The following is an 18,277-nucleotide window of genomic DNA, read 5'->3' on the forward strand; positions in this document are numbered from 1 at the left end:
GTCGACAAAAAGAAAAATATAGAATAAAACCAGCCTCAACCTTGAAAGAGGCCACAGCTGCTTTATGTGAATGAAGAGAAAAACAAAGACCAAAATGTGAACTAACAAACATTTATATTTATTCAATACTTAAAACACATGAACAGTTTTAGAAAAGAAAAGAAAAGACAGAAAAAAAAAAACAAGGATACTGCAGTATTTATATTTGAACAGGGGATGAATTTCACCAATCATCACTAACTTTTAAGGCGTTTTAAGAGCTTTACATGTTCTGATATAGTGCCTCAAAGCACAGAGAACATATTCATCAACAAATAGCTTTAACAGGATTTACACAAAAACGACTATCAATAAAACGTTTAGTTTTTGTTAAAAGCAAATGCCGAAAGCTTGGAGGACGGATCCAAAGATTTCTTCTTCTTGGCACTGTTTTCATCCGCTTCCGCTCGGCCATTTTCATTCTCTGCACCTCCTCCTTCTGCTCTCTTCCTCTTCTTCAGATCTGCTGCGTCTCCAGTTTGGCCTTTTGCTCTTTCTGTCCACGACTGATCGAGAAAAAAAAAAAAAAAAAAAAACCCACATGAAATGCAGATGTTAATTACAGAAGAGGACAAAACAAAATGATATTGTTCTTCAGTCTATATCGAGGCTCCAAACACCTACATGATGATGCCTGAACACACACACACACACACACACACACAGAAACACACAGAAACACACACAGAAACACTCAAGCGTGCAGTTTGAAATTGCATCTTGTCATGTATAATCACTATTGACAGGCTGCATCTCTTTGGCCTGCTGCCTCTTTTCCTCCTCATGCTTTTATTTTTTTGTCTGCCTTTCTATCGGAGACAAAAGGAAGCGCTTTCCTGGACGTAATGGAGCCGGGATGAATCATCAGGCCTGGTGAGTGGACTGGCAACAACACACACACACACACAACACACACTCTTCACCTCCAGCGCCCAATGAAGCACTGCCATTAACCCCATGCATATTCAAAGCAAGCAAACACCACCATTACAGAGCTGGTAGATGGTACAAGCTGTGACGTCTCACCATTCAACTGTCATTTTATTGTATTTATGTGTGCGAGTTGCTCCTAATTACATTATTCTGTCCACACACAACCCCCGAGGTCAGACGTTAACGAGGTTTCAGGCTAAACGTGCCTCTGCAGGGTCATTTGCAGCTGAAATGCACCGGAAACTGCAAGTCAAAGCCTCCGCGGTTACCAAACGTCATTTGAATGATAAAAACAATACGCAAGAGGCTGAACGTGTTGCTACAGGTAGAAAAATCTAAGCAGGAAGTCCAGTTTGAAGGCTCAGATGTCAACAACCACTCAAAACATCTATGCTTCTGGCTTCTATAATGTGAGCATTTGCTGCTTTTCCCTGTTTAATACAAATGGGAATTGAATCTTTGTGTTTTGGACCGTCAGTCAGATGAAAGATCAGATGCAATTTGAAGGAGTCACCTTAAAAAAGGTACCCTGTGGGGTTTTTGACTACTGGCAGCGCCCGTTTCTACGCTCACAACAGGACTCACACCCCGCCAACAGTTAAGAAGTGAACCGAAAGACTTCAAATGCAACGCAAGACTTGCTGCATTATGACGAGAAACACTGAATATACACTTTACTTTTGTTTGTTTGCAAGAAAACCCCACTTGAACAACTTGTGACTGGCCTTTTTCACAAACTAAAATAATAAAATAAAATATTTAAAAAGGTAAAAAAAAAAGTTGCTGATGAAAACAACCCTAGTCAGGACAGTTAAACACATCAGACAGATGTTTCTCCTCCACCTCCAACAGTAAAATTAACAGATGAGATGTTGATAATGCGGTTTGCTGTCAGATGATGTTGCACTCTGCGACATCTCTGCTGCACCAACGCAGTCGTCTCACTGAAACGAAGTCGCCGTCTGAAGAACACTTATTTTAGCTGCCAGATGTTAAACAGACACTGGAACCAAATGCACCAAACTGACTGTTATTTTGTTGAGCGTTAAAAACCTTTGTGACCGGAAAGCTGATTTAAAGATTTCCAGGTTTTCAAGGTCTCCAGGGTGTGTAGGAACCACGCTCAGAAAATGCCACAGAAATGTCCTTAATATTTATCAATTATTTTTGTTTTTGCTTTATATGTTTTTGCTGCCTTTGATTAGAAAACAACCTGATGAAACCTGAAACAGGAGAAAGTGTTGTACCAATCATCTATCCACCAATCTGTTTAGAAGACACGCTTGTACACACTTCTGTCTGCACAGTCACAATATTTGTGATCAAAGATTAACGTCTGCGGGAAGTATAACTTCAATCTTTGCGGTACAACATTTTATTATTCAAATATTCAGTGCAAATGTATTGAACAATATTCGCACCCAAAAAGACCAAAATGCTCTTAAAATTCCTAAAAACAAAACAAAGTCGTTTTTTTCTTTGAGTTCCAGGTTCATATTTCCCCAAACTCAACTTTCATTGTGTTCAGGTCGCTGAGGACCTGAACATTTCTCAACTTCTTAAAGCGTTCTGATGCAAAAACTGTCTGACTTTAACTCAAAGTGATGAAAAACACTTTAACACAAACCGAAATCACGCCGGCCCTTTAAAATAACTGAAAACTGTATCATGACACAGGCCGACCAGCTCCCCGTCTCTCACACAGTATTATCATAAGATCAATGCTTTGTGCCCTCACTGACAAAACACACTCGACAGGGTTCCCAGGCAACAGGCGGCCCCCCCCCCCCCCCCCCCTGTCTCCAGCTCACATCCACTTCCTCTTTTCTTTCTGTCAAGTGTCCTCCAGCGGTCTGCTGAGAGTCTTGATGTATGCGGGGTCAGGCCCTGGTTACTATACAAGCGCACAGATTGACGTCTATTGACACCCGGGTGGACGAAAGGATGAGGTGTGTTATTACGGACGCAACCGCCCTCATTTATTCACACATCGACCGACCACAGAAAACTGGTTTTAAAAATCTAGATATTTGTCAGTGAAAATCCTGCGACACTGAGCTGGAGGTGCAGCACCTCCTGCTATCAGGCTCGAGAGGTAATATGGTTCTATTTTTATTTCACTGCCATTTGTATAATCGGCTACATTTTATTAGCGATTTGGTTAGAGACTGCTCCAACATTTGTTTAACTTTGTAAATTATTATTAAACAAATTATTCTGGCTATTCAAAAGAAATGCAGAAACCATGAACATTGTGCAGCGTTTCATGCGTCTGAGTTTCTCTAAGCATCCCAAACTCTGTCTGACGTCCAGCTTCTCTACAAAACACAGATGTGATGTGATACAAAACTCCAGTTTATAGGAACCATTGAAGTGGCTGCTGCAGGATTTAATATGTGCAACACACACGTGTCTATCAGGCCTTAACAGAGTTTATATGATGACTTGTGTGTTAAATCCATTAAGAGCCAATAACAACGTCCAAACCAGGTTAATTAGAGGTTGAGTGTCCTTCAGACTCGTTAGTTTCACAGTTTCTGTAATGAGGTTGTGGTAAAATGTGTGAGCACTCTGGCTGTTAGTCGGCTGATTGGTTGACTATGAAATTTGTAGTCCATTAGACATTTTTTATGAGCATTGTAATGGGAAGGGAGGTATTCGTAAGTCGTCATTCGGCACGTTTACATGCGCGCAATAAACCAGACTGAACAGGAAATTGGATAATGCATTTACACGCACTGTAGTAACCTTGTTAAATCATATCAGAAGTCTTCGTCAGACGCAAGCAAACACGTAAAAATCTGATTAGAAACCCAGTTACACACGAACATGGCTGAGAAATCAGCTTCTCTGGCAGAAGTCCAGCTGGAAAAACTGGGTTTAAGACGTCGGCTAACACTTTGTTTTAACCATTTAGCATCTTTAAGCAGCATATAAACACTAAATAAATGGTTTATAGCAAACTATTATGATGTTGTAAGCATCACTTTAGTGTTAATGTTAATTATTTTGTCAACAACTATAACTCCATAATAAATATTAATAATAATTGCTTGATAGAACATGGCTGTAATCATATCTAATGATCTACGATTATACACATGAACAAATGAAGACATTATTATATAATGTCAACATATATCATTATTAATTAATAATACAACTGTTACCAAGCATTCATTATCTGTTTATACACCAGTAACAAATGCTTCATATGGAGGAGTTATAGTTGACAAATACATTTATAAACACTTAAAATGCCCCTTTTCTCTGTTTACAACTACATTACAGTTACAGTGCGTTCCAAACCCTTTATTACTTAATTAAATGCTGCTTATAAATACTAAATAGGGAGCTGAATAAAGTGTCACTTAAATGTAGTTAATGGAAATTGACGTGTGGTGTTAAGTACTACATTTTGAGAGATATTTTGTGCATTTCATGCTGTATTCAACTGAGGAATTTAACAGAGTAATAACATTGTTTTTAGATTTTTAATCTGCTAATGAAACACTGCTGTCTTCACGTGTGATCACTGAAATAATATAGAAAATACAGAAGTGTAAATTGTGAAAGATGTTTCTGAGGAGTGTGAAGTATCTTTGGGTTGTGCAGAGAGGAAGGGGTTAATGGATCTGCAGCTGCCTTACAGACTCTAATTGATGGTTTCACTGGCCAATTTGCTCTTCAGGGAAAACCAGATTCAGAACAGCTGACTGTAAAACACCTTCATCCTCTCTGAGGCAGAAGAGGAAGTGACGTGTGACGTGTGATATTTTTTGGTAAATTTGTTGTTTTCGGCAGCTGGTTAAAATATTATTTCAGTATAAATTTATATTTTTCAATGAATGAATAAAGACGGATGTTTGAGGATTTGTAGAGAGAGTCTCAATATGAAGGCTTGAGATTAAATTTGAGGGATATACTGATATTACAACATATTATCACTCTTAGATATTACAGATATATATATATATATATAACAGATATTTTCCAAAATATAATAATATTTTTTTTTACTTTTTAGGTCAAGACTCAAGCTAATTATGAAATATGTAAAATGGCTTTGATTGTAATTTTAAATATGTTTGTAAGAATTTTAATCCAATAAAAAGGAATAACTGGCTTGTGATGTCAGTAACATCTCAGAGCGATACAACCATCATTTTAACAAAGACCTTTCAGTAGATTCCACATCAGTTTGGTCATATTTGTCATTTTTCCAGGACTTTTTGAGTTCATTGTACAAATACAAGTTTTTATAGGATGCGACTTCTGAACATCACCCCCCTCCCTCCTCTCTGAGCGCCTCTGTGTTTCGTACCAGTCGCTCCTCTGCCGACAGCGTCCTGAAGCGTCCCATCGCCTCTTTGATGATGTCGGTCTCCTCCAGGTCTGGCTGGTCCGCTATGATGCCCTTCCTGTTCTCCTCCAACCAGAGCTGGAAGCCCGTCTTCGGCCTGAACGTTCAAACAGCACAAACGAGTCAATCTACCTCGCAGCTTCCAATGAAGTCGTTTCAAAAGGTTTAGACAATTCCATCTTTTACCTCTTGTTCTCTGTGTTATCTGCAGGTGAGGCTGGAGGCGGGACGTCGGCTTGTTTCTGCCGATCTGCGGCCGGCTCCGTGTTCTCCTGAGGCTTCCTATTGGCCGACTTTGCGCCAGTCATCTGCAGCAGAGTGGACTGAGTCTGCAGAGAGCAAATGTCTAAGTCTGGCTACATGGACGCATGATATGCAATCATTTTATCAGCTAAAATACAGATGCATTTGACGTCGGTTATCACTTGTAGTTATGTGACATCAGCGTTGACCTCAAGATGATATTTATAATACTTCATTTGAGATAACGATACCTTCGTCTTGGGTCTGGGGGCCAGCGGTTTGAGGACGGGGCCTTTGTTTGGTTTCCCTGCAGATCCGCTGAGTGGTGCCGACTTCCTGCTGGACGTCATGTTGTCCAGGATGTTTGTCACTCGAGGCTGACCAGACGAAGCCGAGGGTTTCCCCGAGCCGAGCACCTGCACGGATCCAAACAGTCACCTCTCCAACACTAAACATGTCCGTCTCTCTTGACTTACACTCTTTCTGCATGTTCAAATGTGTTTAGTTCTTACCTTGAAAGGATTTGCACGTCCTACTTTACCAACTGAAAAAACAAAGAGACATCAGATGCTTAATCCAATTGAAAAGTATTTTAATCATTAATATGGAAACTGTTATATATTTCTATAAATATGTGGATTGTTGACTCACTGGGTGTCAGAGACGGCTGCACAGGTGATTCTGCTTCTTTAGCAAACGGATTCACCCCTTCAGAAAGAGACACATGAGACACGTTAGCTGGCGTCAACACACATGTGCAAAGGGAGCTGAAGAAAGAGGAGGAACTGACGTTTTCTGGTCTCCGCTGCCTCCTCTGTATCCATCTCCTGTCCTTCCTCTTCCTCCCGGAGCTCTTCTCTTTGCTCCTCTTCCTCCTCCTGATCACGTCTGTGGCTGTAACGTCCTCCTGTGACCTCGCTCTGGCCGTACCTGTCCAAATAATAAACTCCTGAATCACACTCTCCTCCCCTCCAGCGCTCGTAAGAAATAAATGAATATATATTAAAAATACCAGGGGGCACATCCTTCACATGCTCTACAACTACGGACATCCTGATCAAGCTTTTTGGGTCCCAATCCAAGTCCAAGCCTTTAATAGTGAATATCTGTCCACATCTGACACAAATAACAGCTGGAGCTACTAAATCTAACTCGCCTTATTTTTCACAAGCGAACTGATCCAATTACTGGAGGTCCTGGTTCAAAAGTATTAAGTTGATCTTGTTGAATTACTGATATGATGATATGGAAGAAAGATGGTTGAGCGGTCGTGTTAGTGGAGGTTCTTCCCCCACAAAACATCTGGCAGAGTTCAGACACCAGCACTTTAAAACCCGACAATAGACAAGTTTAATTTCATTCTGTCGTCAAGTCACTCACAGAATTAGAGACAGCTGATGTGAACTATCGCCATGGTAACCAGCAAAGTGACGTTCAAGTGGCTTACAATGAGAAGCTGCTGGCTGAATGTTTCTTTGCTAATGACAAAGAGAGTTGGAGTCCGAGTGACTCACTGGTGAACACACACAGATTCACTAAACTCAGGTTTCAAATGCAAATACATTCAATTTGACACACGGTCGACGTGTTGACACGTGGCGCGCCGAGTCATCAGTCCTGAGACTGGTGTGACAGAAAACGCCATCCACCTTTTTACCCATAAAATAAAACAAGAACTGCCGACTTCACATCAAGAGAAGAGTTGACTGGTCAAAGCCAGAACCTCATAAGAGACCGCCACAGTGAGTCTGCTGCAAAACTTGAATGTTTATACTAATTTCCTTCAACAGCCAAAGGGACAGATGCATTTTGGCATTACCCTGAGGTCCGTCTAGAGTATTCTGGCTCCTCTTCCTCTTCCTCTGGTCCTTCCTCCTGGACCTGGTTGGACTTCTCCAGGGCGATCTCACTGAGCCGCTGGGCGAGGGCCATGCGTCTGGATCGGGACGCGTATCGAATGGCCAGAGTCACCACGTTCTGAGTCATCATCTCCGCCAGCTCCACACAGCGAAACTCTCTCTCCAGCTTACAGGACAACTGGAAGAAAACATCGACTCTGTGTGATTTTATTCACGTCAGAAAACAAGGCACACTATAAATCATGCGGCTGAGGTTTCACACTCACTGCAAACATCTTCATGAGCAGCTCGTGCTGCTCCTTCTGGGACTGACTCTGTCCGTCCTCGTCTATCTCGTAGCCGCTGGCCGTCAGGAAGCTGTAGTGGTTGTGAAACAGGACTGAACGCCAGAACTGCTCCTGGAGGAGGACAGAGGAGGAAGTCTGAAGGGAAACTGAGCTTCAAGTTTACATGACAAAACAAAATGTATTTACCAGTTAATTCGCTGGTCTGACAGAAGACTGGACTACTTTATGTTATCTAAAAGACAGTTCAACATTAACAACTATATTAGGACACCTGGACATGTTGTGGCACATCTGTATTGGGTTGCAGCAGCTGTTCATAAATCTGTTACTAAGTTTGAACGTGAAGTCCTCTCAGAAACTACCAGCTAGTTTCACACTGGCGGTTTACTACATCAGCTCACACCATTAAAACAAAAGAAATGTCTTAGCGAGTACACACTTCAGTAATGTGTACATCTGTTGCTAGGAAACATCTGTAGTGCTGTCAAATCAAGAGCAGCCAACTATGTAAACATGAAGTCATCAGGAGTGAGGAGTTTTCGAGGTGTAAAAGATACATCTTGTGTAAATGTAGGTTTTACCTTGTTGTATTTGTGTCTGCACGTCTGGAGAAATGTGTGTTTCAGAGTAAGAAGTATTCATACAGTTTAGAATAAGTGATGCTAAGCTAACTGGCGTTATTTACTCGTCTGGTCATACGTTTTTGGTATGTTGTTTTATTAAAATCTTAAAGATTTATATCATTATTAAACAGCATTTATCAAGTTTCAGGTCAGATATGTCGACCGTACTCCATATTACTTCTTTTACTCTAAACGAGTCAGATATTGGCTCAGTTTAGCTTCACAACAGTTACAGTTACTTGGTGTAAATATTTAGTAACAACTAATCTCTACTTAAGAACTAGCCTGTAATTTGTAATTTAGTGCTAAAGCTCCACTTACTTAAACTACTTACTTGGACTAATTCAACGAAAGGCTACAAAGCTCTGAGGAGGAAATACAGCAGAGCATCAATGGAATATGGGACAGGACTCATCCAAGCAAACTCAAATGTACATTTCACAAAAACTCTGAATACTGAATCCCCAGTGAGTTCACAGCACGCCTAATCCAATTCATTAGGCTGCTAAATATTTGGATGTTTGGAGACGAGTGGACTGATCACTGTTCAGCAACCTTCCACTAAAATCTGAATATCTGAATTTTCATGGGAAATAAATCTTTAACCGTAAGGAAAGAAAGAAAGAAAGAAATTAGAAACCCTGCTGCTGTGCTGTGTTGGAGCAAAGCAAGCTGTCTCAGGTGTGTTTGCTGTGTTTACCTCCATCTGTCCCTTCTCTGTGGAGGTCTGACACAGAGGTAGCTTGAAGGGCAGGATGGCAACAGCAGGTCTGGGCAGGGTTGGGGGGTACCTGGAGCCTTTACATGGAATACACCTGACAGGACAAGAACAGGATTCAGGAGAGTAAAATGGCCTCTGAAACATAACGATTAACCAGCAAGAACAACTTGAGTGCATCAAATCTCGAATCCCTGATGTCAGAGCTTCTCTCAACACCTGAATGACCAGATACATTTGTATGAGTCTCCTTCACGACCCAAATATTTCAAAGAGAAGAAGACAACTTATAACCGTCTTCTCAGAGTCCCAGCTAAGTCAGAAGCAGGAAGGTGGAGGAGAGAGAGCTCACCTGAGCTGCTGAGGGTTCTCGTGTATCCCGACCACCCAGTAGTGATCTGATTTGCTTTTGCAGGTCTCTCTGGTGTTACACACTGGTGTCCATGTGTTGCCCAGGGAGCGGTTCAGCATCCGGACCACCCCTTCCGAATCCACATAGCATGGGGTGCCTGAAAAACAACAACGCGATCGAGATGCTACTTCTGTTAATATCTTTTACTTCTGAAATGTTTCCAGAAGAATTAAAACACATTTTTCTTGACAGACTGACCCTCTGCAGTGAATCCGAGCCAGGACAGGTAGGCTTTGTGAGACAGCGGTAGAGGTTCGCCGTTGATGAGCTGCCTCTTTCTTCGACCAAACTGCAGCAGCTGGACCCCCAGAGCTTGCTCCCCGTCAAAGCCTGTAGCTGATGACGGAAAATGAAACACGTGCACCAACGTAAGGCCTCACCAAAGCTTGAAGACGACAAAGGAAACTGCTGAGTGTGAGTGCTGCTTCAATATAGTCTACGGTGTCTTTATAAATACAGTAGATATAATAATAATAATAATGAAATTAATGTATTTACATCTCTGCTGGTCATTTCCCCAAGCGTGCTGTAGTATTTTAGATTTTCAAAAATGTTTTTAAGCCCTCAAGACAGCTACTGCTCTCAGTTCATGTCTGTACAATATAAAAACTAACTTGCAGATAACTGCAGAGCCTTGAGATGAACTGTCCATCACAGTGAACATTATAGTATCCTTAAAAAACAAAATGATATGAACAAAAAATGTGTGTGTGTGTGTGTGCGTGCGTCTCACCCCGATGGTAGACGATGAGCAGCTGCTCTCCGTGTCCGACCATGCAGACCACGGGCCCCGGCAGGCTGAAGATCTCCCTCTGGACTCCGCCGATGGAGAAGAGTCTGAGCATCAGCGCGCTGGTGGCGACGGCCGCCCAGCCCTGACCCAGACACAGCGCCCGCGCATCCTCGTCCTTCGGCAGGTCCACCATCCACTCCTTATTGGTGTCCCACGACGAGAAGTGGAGGCACTGAAGCTTACTGAGAAGAGACGAAGAGGAGCAGGTTCAAAGATTTACCGAAAGAATGAACAACAACAACAACAAAAAAAACACTAACGGTACACGAGGAGGTTCACCTGGCGAGCTCATCCGTGCTGGGGCAGGCCAGCAGCACGGCCTCCTGGGAAAGATCAGCCATGGTGTGACCCAGCGAGTTGGTGAGGTGCATGGCGTGGTGCACGGCAGAGTCGTGAAACTCCACGTCGATGGCGTTATCCTGCTCGTCATTGTAGCCTCGAACTATTCCCACCGAGTTCCACATCTGAGGCACAATTTGACTGTTACTACATGTGAGACTGGAAAACATTTTCATCCGTCTGTGTGTCCTACCATGAAGCGGTGTGTGAGATGTGCAGGGGTGGAGCCTGGCTGAAAGGCCTTCTGGGGGGGCGTTGGTAGGGGTCCCTCATAGACGGGACGCAGGGGCACCAGCGGGGCGGCCGCGGGCACTACAGCGCTGCCCGTGTCGTCATCGTCCCCAAATCTGTCCTGACCGAGCCTCAACGATCCGGTGTCTGGATGAAGACACAAAGACGGAATCACAGACGTCTTTAGTAGAAACACAAACATGTTGGATCCACTTCTCTGTTCACCTGAACCAGGACGACAGACTAACACCGTATTATTTCACTCACCTAGTGAGTTCTCATCATCCAGGATCGCCCCTCTGTTCCTCACCCGCCCCGTTGCAGGCATGAGGAAGTCATCGTCATCATCGTCGTCCCCGGCGACAGCTTTCTTAACAGGCGAGTTGGTGTCACTCAGTCCTTCATCCATGACTCTGTCATCATCATCGTCATCAAACAGGTCGTCGTAGTCTTTTGCTGGTTTCTTTGCTGGAGCCTGCTGATTTTTTTTAGCATCAACATGAGAACGTGATGTTAAGGCTGGAAAGTCGTGTTTAATGAAAAAAGTATTGTTGCCTTTAAATCATCATTCTGCAGTTGGTACATTTGAGCTGGAAGAAGCCTTTAAATCCTGTGTTATTGGAGCACTACCTTGGCGGTGTTGGTGTTGGACATGGAGGTGCTGAGTCCGTCCAGCAGGCCCAGGCAGCCCTCCGTGTCGGTGTAGACGATCTGGCTGCCTGACGGATGCCAGGCCAAACCACAGACTGTGAAGCCCTTCTCGTGCTTCTGCCTGCAGCAGAGACGAGACAACTTCAACTGTAGTGATCCTGAACGTCTAGTGTAACTCTCCATGACTGCACCAGTTCAGGTCACCTTTATTTCTGCCCCTCTAGCACTGCGGCCCCCAGTTTTGTAGTATTGTGTCGACACTAGCATAAGTACTGAACAGACATTCAGTGAATGGTGAAGTACTATGACGTCATATTGTAAAGTGATTTGAGTGTAAAGATGTTGGTTTCCCACAATTTCAATTTGTGCACAAGAAATATGAAAACATAAATCGACTGCCACGAAGTTTACTGACCACATTCACGAACCATTTTCATTTTAATGATGTCATGAAGTTTCATCCAGCACGAAGGCTCTAAGGACATCAGAAACACCGGCATGTTGTTCGTACCATCCAACAATTTCAGCCTAAAGAACAACCGCTAACGTTTCTATCTTTATTAACAAGTGTCCTCCCCAGGGAACATGCAAACACTCCTTTTGCCAAGGTCATTCCTTCATGTTCCAGCTAAATTTTAACCTTTAATTAAGCTCCAATTCCACCAGACAGCATAATATACGCATTTGAATTTGTTCGACACTCGACAGATCTTAACTTCCTTGTTGCGTACCTTTCCACACACAGCTTGCCGTTCACGTCCCACACTGTCAGTGATCCCCCCACACCGCCGGCTGCCAGGAACTGCCCACATGGAGACCAGGCCACCACGTTGACGGGCTGAGAGAAAGCACAATAAAAAGGTTCCAACTTCTTTCAGGAGGTTGTAATTTCGGGGCCTTCAGATCGTATCAAGATCAGATATTTGGTCTGAAAAGGTACATCACGCTTCAGCAGAGCAAATGAATGAATCTTATGTTTGAACATCAGATAAAAGAAAACAAGGAGACAGAGAGAGCAAGAAGAAACACAGGAGAACCATCAACACCTAATGAGCTCCGGCACAAAGAGTTGTTTTAATTAGCAGCTTCAGGTTCAGAGAGTTAATGATGTATCAGCTCATAATGGCGTTTCAGTCAACACCTCATCGCTTCCAGTCAAAACAAGGTAACAACAGTCCAGGGGGCTGTACAAATGATTAAACTCCACTATTAGTGAGATAAATGCGATATAGATTTCTCTTTTGTTGAGCTCAGAGGTGCACAATATACAGCCGATCGTATCAAACAATAACTGCTCAAAAATTACGTATCTGGATTTATGAAAAGTATGCCCTCATATCACACAGATTGTGGATTTGAGGTTTTTGAGATTTATTTCAAACTGACAACCGCTAGGCTTTGAACACATACAGTAAATATGGAAATATGGACTATATTATATACTATAATATAAGGGAGCAGAATTTCCCTCTTTCAGATATTTACAGGGACTTTCCAAGGATCCACAAGTTTGTTCTGTTTGAAAATGTTCTGCCAAAAAAGCACTTTAATCCCTTTTTAGTCATGTTTTATGTATTTAGGTGGATTTTGTTTTTTATTTTTAGTGTTATTAATATTAATTCTTGTATTCTATATAATGCCATATGTTCTAATCAGAGAGAGTTCTTATATGTATGCATTAACGTGTTGAATGTTTAATCAATAAACATATTGACCATGGACCTCACCTGTGTCAGCAGATCATCAGACAGAGTGCTCACATGATCCCAGGACCCTCGCTCGTACAGGTGCACCTTTGTCTCTACAGGAACCGCTAAAAACTGAGAGCACACAGACACATTTTTACCTGACTTTAGGATTAGTGTTCTGTTCTGCTTCTTACGTTCATGAGATCATTATCGGTGATTAATCACTGATGTGGTTTGCACCGAGGAGGCAGAAATGCCGGAGAGTCACTGACCTTCGCCGTCCCGGGCTGCCAGGCCAGCCGACACAGAGACTTTGCATTACTGACGTCATTGGTCTTCTGCAGCAGAGGCCAACTGATCAGCTGAGTCTGAACGGACACAAAGCAGATCAGCATGTGACAAACTGGCCAGATGGAGGGCACATAAAAATAAAATAATAATAACAAAAGTTGCGTTTCGGTGCGAGATGCTGAAACACTGACACACCTGCTCCTCGATGCTCCACACCACGACGGAGCCGTCACAGCTGGCAGACGCCTGGCAGAGAAAGAACAACCAGTTTTGTATTTGTTGTTTTTACGTTAGAACAGTTTGACATCCGGGTTAATCAAGTCAAACTTTATCCATTGCGCATTTGAAATGGTTTCTTTCAAGCAGAGCAGTAATTCATCATGTATAAGTCTTTGAGTGGAACGAGGTTGTGATGATATGATGATGTGATGGTACCTAATAATAAAAATAAGACAAATCAGCGTCTACAACTGTACTGGACAGTCTCTGACAAAACAATGATTCGTTTACTTTTCATTACATATCACAGAAGCAGCATCAAAGCCTTGTGGCAGCTGTAGTTATCAAATGCTGAGTAAACAGCAATTATGTTCTCAATAAAATACACACACACCGTATGTGTTGTATGTTAAGACAGTTATTAGTCGCAGTAATCACTTCCCTGACATGGGACGGTTCATCCAGCTGCTGTGTCTACTTTACAACTCTGTTCTGTCTTTTGAAATGATCCAAAACTTCAGATGAGAGACTTCTTTAAAAAAAAAAAAAGTAAAATAATAATAACAATAATAATGCAATTAAGATGAACTGAACTAGCTGCTGATTAAACTGGATTGTCTCAAAAGTTTTGTGTTGTGATTATGTTAATTAGTCCAGGTGTTGACCGTTGCTGTGTACATTTTTCGTAGAAACATCTCACCTTAATCTATTCAGTATTGTTTGATGAACAGAATCATGTACAGTCCTTTGTGATTTTAGCTACCTGCTCTGGTATGTACAGCCCTTTCTCTACAAGCTGAAGTGGATATCCTGTACTGAAGTATCTTCATTCAACAGCCAACAATCTCGGTGTTGCATTTCTGACATCCAGAGAAATAAAGTAGACCCACCAGGAAGTCATCTTTGGGGTCAAAGGTGACGCTGAGGACGGGCGCTTCATGGCCCCGGAGTGTTTTCTGTTGGCTGCTGTCCGACACCTCCACCACCTTCACCATGAAGTCGCTGAGGAAAACAGAGAAACTGAGAATAAATATGCGAAAACTGGCATGTGCAGGCAACCTGTGTTCACACGTGAATGACTGCGACAGAATAGAGGGAAAGGGCACATCAGCTGTGAACCAACACCAGCGCAAATTGTCAAATCAATGAACGGGAGAAGCAAAATAATCCTGATTTCCTCCAACGTCCGCCAGAATGCAGATGTCAAATCCTCCCTATCAGCCTCAGATGCCTGATTTTTTTTTACAATCGATATCGCAACAGGAATTACCAGTGTGAAAATAGCAGCATCGATAAGGCGCCATGCTCTGCGCTTTTATTGCTGTGATCAACCCGTTTAGGGGAAATCAATTCTGGCTGCAAACAAGACGTTTATCTCCAATCAAGAGCAACCATAAACCGATCCAAAGCGCTGCTCTGTCTGCGAGGTGGAAATATCATGCAGGTACACTGCTGTGTGCAGCTCATTCTGTACTGGAACAACAATACTGGACCTAATGAGATCATAGTCTGGTTCACTCATAGTTTACACGACACTGAACACAACAGACACGTCACGCACGACAGCCTCACCAGCCGCCACAGGAGCAGCCGGAGCGCAGCGAACGTGCATGATTTCACAAAGTAAAAGTGACATTCGCTCGTCTTTCAGCTCGTGTTCTTCTCTGGGATCACGTCACTGGTGAGAAAGATCTCAGGATGAAGCGATGAACCCGCCCAGTCAGCTGGACATCCTCATAACGGATCATATTCTCAGAATGGATTATCGTCCACATGGGAGTCTTAAAACGCTCAGCAGTGTTTATGATTGGACATTTTCTCACAGTTGTGGACAAATCTGTGTTGAAACCAACCAGACTGTGTAATTATAGATGTGTCTTTAAGCAGTTTGTGCCAATTAATTTAATCATTGGCTGATAAAGTCTGACAGTGATGACGTCAACCTTCAGCTTAGTTTGAACTTTTCTCAGTTTTTCTGATATGTTGGGCAGATATACAACTGATGTCAAAATAGAAATCAGGTATAAATCAGGTGAACAGAGACTCAGTTGGTACAGATGTTCAGTATAAACCCTCTATTAGGCTAATATATTATATAATATATAACAGTTAGATGAGAAAACCGATATCACTCTCATGTCTGAAACCTAAATATGAAGCTGCAGTCAGCCAGCAGATGGTTAGCTTAGCATAAAGACTTCAAACAGTGGGAAACAGCTAGCCAGGCTCTGTCCAAAGGCTTAAAAAAAAAAAAAAAGCCCATCAGCATTGTACAACAACAGAAATCTTCCCGGAGTGACTTCCCGGAGACTCATCACGCCCAAACAGGAAATAGTTATAGCACATAACTAAATAAATATAAATAAAACCATAAATTTCAGCTTTTGTATAGATTAAAAAAAAACAATATATGGCGTGTTAATTAGTGAGCTTTAGAGGTGCCAATAGCCAAATTTTACCACCTTTTGACAGAGCAACAATAACACTTCACCTGTTTTTCAGAGGTGACCATAAGTACCTGGATCCGGCAGCGACTCTCGAGCCGCTGCTGTTGAAGGTGACATGTGTGGCGTTGGTAGTGAACCGGGTCAGGATGCCATCTGGATCGCCGTCGGGAAACGTGTGGATCTGCACGGTGTTGTTGGAGCTCGCTGTCACCAGCTTCCCGTTCTGTGGAGTAAAGAAAACATCTCGGTCCATCACTGACGGCTGAGAACTGTGTTGATTCATGTGTGTCTCACCATCATGAAACCATCATGAGTTGGTGTATCACAGATCCCAAAACAACCTAAATGTGCCCGAAGGCGGCAGAAGACCGACCTTGAGTGCAAGGGAGTACGCCTTTTCCCCGACGGTGATGAACTTTGGATCGTCGTCATCAAGACTCTCCCATATGCGAACATCTCCATCGTTTCCACAGGTTACAATGAACCTGAGGAACATTTCATCATGATCAGATTTGAGCAATATTGTGCAGCAGAAGGAAAAGCAACAGAGTCAAGCTGATCATCAGTGTGCTACAGTGTTTTTCACACAAAAAAAAACACTGCCAGATTTCTTGTAAAACTTGGACCAGCTTCACTTTGCAGCTTAATCACTTAATATCATCACATCCACTGTGTTGCACTGTCTATCCATGAATTAATGATTTATTGTCTTCTAAATCTTTTGTTCACATACAAGTACATAATCATTTATTTTACTTCTATTCGAGGTCAGGAGGTGGATCGTCGTTTCTGACTCATCAGTTTAGTACTAAGTTCACTCTCTTGCTGGTTTGCACTGGTTTGTTCAGTACAGCATAAAACTGGGCCAATGAAAGCACTGTTTATAAAGGTTAACAGTTCAGTAACCACCCGTCTGCAACTGAATTATCACATCGTGACTTTCTTATTTAGTCACTAAGCTTTACCTTTATTTGTTTTTCTTTCTGTTAATTTGTAAATTTGTAAACTACAGTTGTTTTTTAGTTTTAGTAGCTTTTTTATAACGTCGTCTTTATTGTTTTTATTTATTATCATTTTATCTTGATTTTCTACTTATGTCTCTATTGCACTATCCTGTATGCTGCCGGAACAATGCAAATTTCAATAAAGGATTTTCTTATCTTTTAGCTGGAGAGTAACCTGACAATGCCTGTTTCCATCACCAGTGAGCTCCAATGCAAAACAGACATTTTAGCAGTTTTACATGTAGTGAACACGTCTGAGGTAGATGCTTAGAACAGACCACAGATCTGCTGTAGGCTTAAATCTTTCCCACTTCAGAAAACCTCATGATTGACACAAGATCATAAATACACATGTCAACTATGCACATTTAGAAAAGGCCCACATGAACTCTGAACTGTTTGTGTCTGTAATGAATGAGCATGACAGAGACAGAGGAGTTCACAAAAGGCTGTCAGATCACATTTATCTGGACATTAGCAGCCACAGACAGCTGAGCTACTAACCGATACATAACAGGAGACATAACATCTCACTTACTTCCCAGAGTCATCGAAGCAGACCTCGGTGTGTCCCTCCGAGTGGCCGTAGCGCATCGGCTTCCTCTCACAAGGCATTTTCACAAACCACCAGACTGAGGAACAGATTAACAGAACCAGTAATCACTAGGTGAAGATAGGACTAACACGTCTGTACAACACAGCTACCGTTACTGGTTCTCAGCTAGCTGAAGAGTTGCGCTAACGCTAGGTTTAAATGTTAGCTAGCTGCGCTGTTTCAAACTCAACGGTCGGATTAATTAACGGTGTTTACGGCTCGACACGTTCAACTCGGATTAACGGAGAAGTTATCTGACTAGTTTGACTTGAGAAGAAAGAAGTATGACAACTTACAACTTCCCCGGTGACTCCACAGACTCGGTCCTCTTCTCCCGAATCTCCCGCGCTGTGTTGAAAACAAGGAAACGCTGCGTCACGACTCCCGCCAGCTACGTCATGACGCAACTGGCGAAACCCCTCCTACGTTTGAGCCGTGCAGCCTGAGTCAGATTCAGCATTTTCTTCATAATCTGGGATAATGAGTAGATTCAGCTGTTGTTTACATGTTTACATGTTAATATGCGGACATCGCCTCTGACT

At 42.5% G+C, this 18,277-nt stretch overlaps 1 protein-coding gene across 1 annotated transcript; it reads right to left on the bottom strand.

The window, feature by feature from the left end:
* Positions 1 to 173: 173 nt before the first annotated feature.
* On the bottom strand, positions 174 to 17,755 carry wdhd1 (WD repeat and HMG-box DNA binding protein 1). The gene is made up of 25 exons (XM_070907252.1): positions 17,679 to 17,755; positions 16,510 to 16,621; positions 16,208 to 16,359; positions 14,580 to 14,691; positions 13,666 to 13,716; positions 13,452 to 13,547; positions 13,219 to 13,311; positions 12,223 to 12,329; positions 11,471 to 11,612; positions 11,108 to 11,315; positions 10,803 to 10,987; positions 10,550 to 10,734; positions 10,211 to 10,452; positions 9,676 to 9,813; positions 9,418 to 9,574; positions 9,048 to 9,162; positions 7,704 to 7,835; positions 7,398 to 7,615; positions 6,369 to 6,508; positions 6,230 to 6,286; positions 6,091 to 6,122; positions 5,830 to 5,994; positions 5,522 to 5,664; positions 5,297 to 5,432; positions 174 to 545 (listed from the first exon to the last, which is right to left on the bottom strand). The coding sequence occupies exons 1-25, from the start codon at positions 17,753 to 17,755 to the stop codon at positions 360 to 362; spliced, it is 3,381 nt and encodes a 1,126-aa protein (XP_070763353.1). The 3' UTR covers positions 174 to 359.
* Between the last annotated feature and the right edge of the window lie 522 nt (positions 17,756 to 18,277).

Source organism: Enoplosus armatus, chromosome 1, assembly GCF_043641665.1.
Source record: "Enoplosus armatus isolate fEnoArm2 chromosome 1, fEnoArm2.hap1, whole genome shotgun sequence".
In the NCBI taxonomy this organism is placed as follows: domain Eukaryota; kingdom Metazoa; phylum Chordata; class Actinopteri; order Centrarchiformes; family Enoplosidae; genus Enoplosus; species Enoplosus armatus.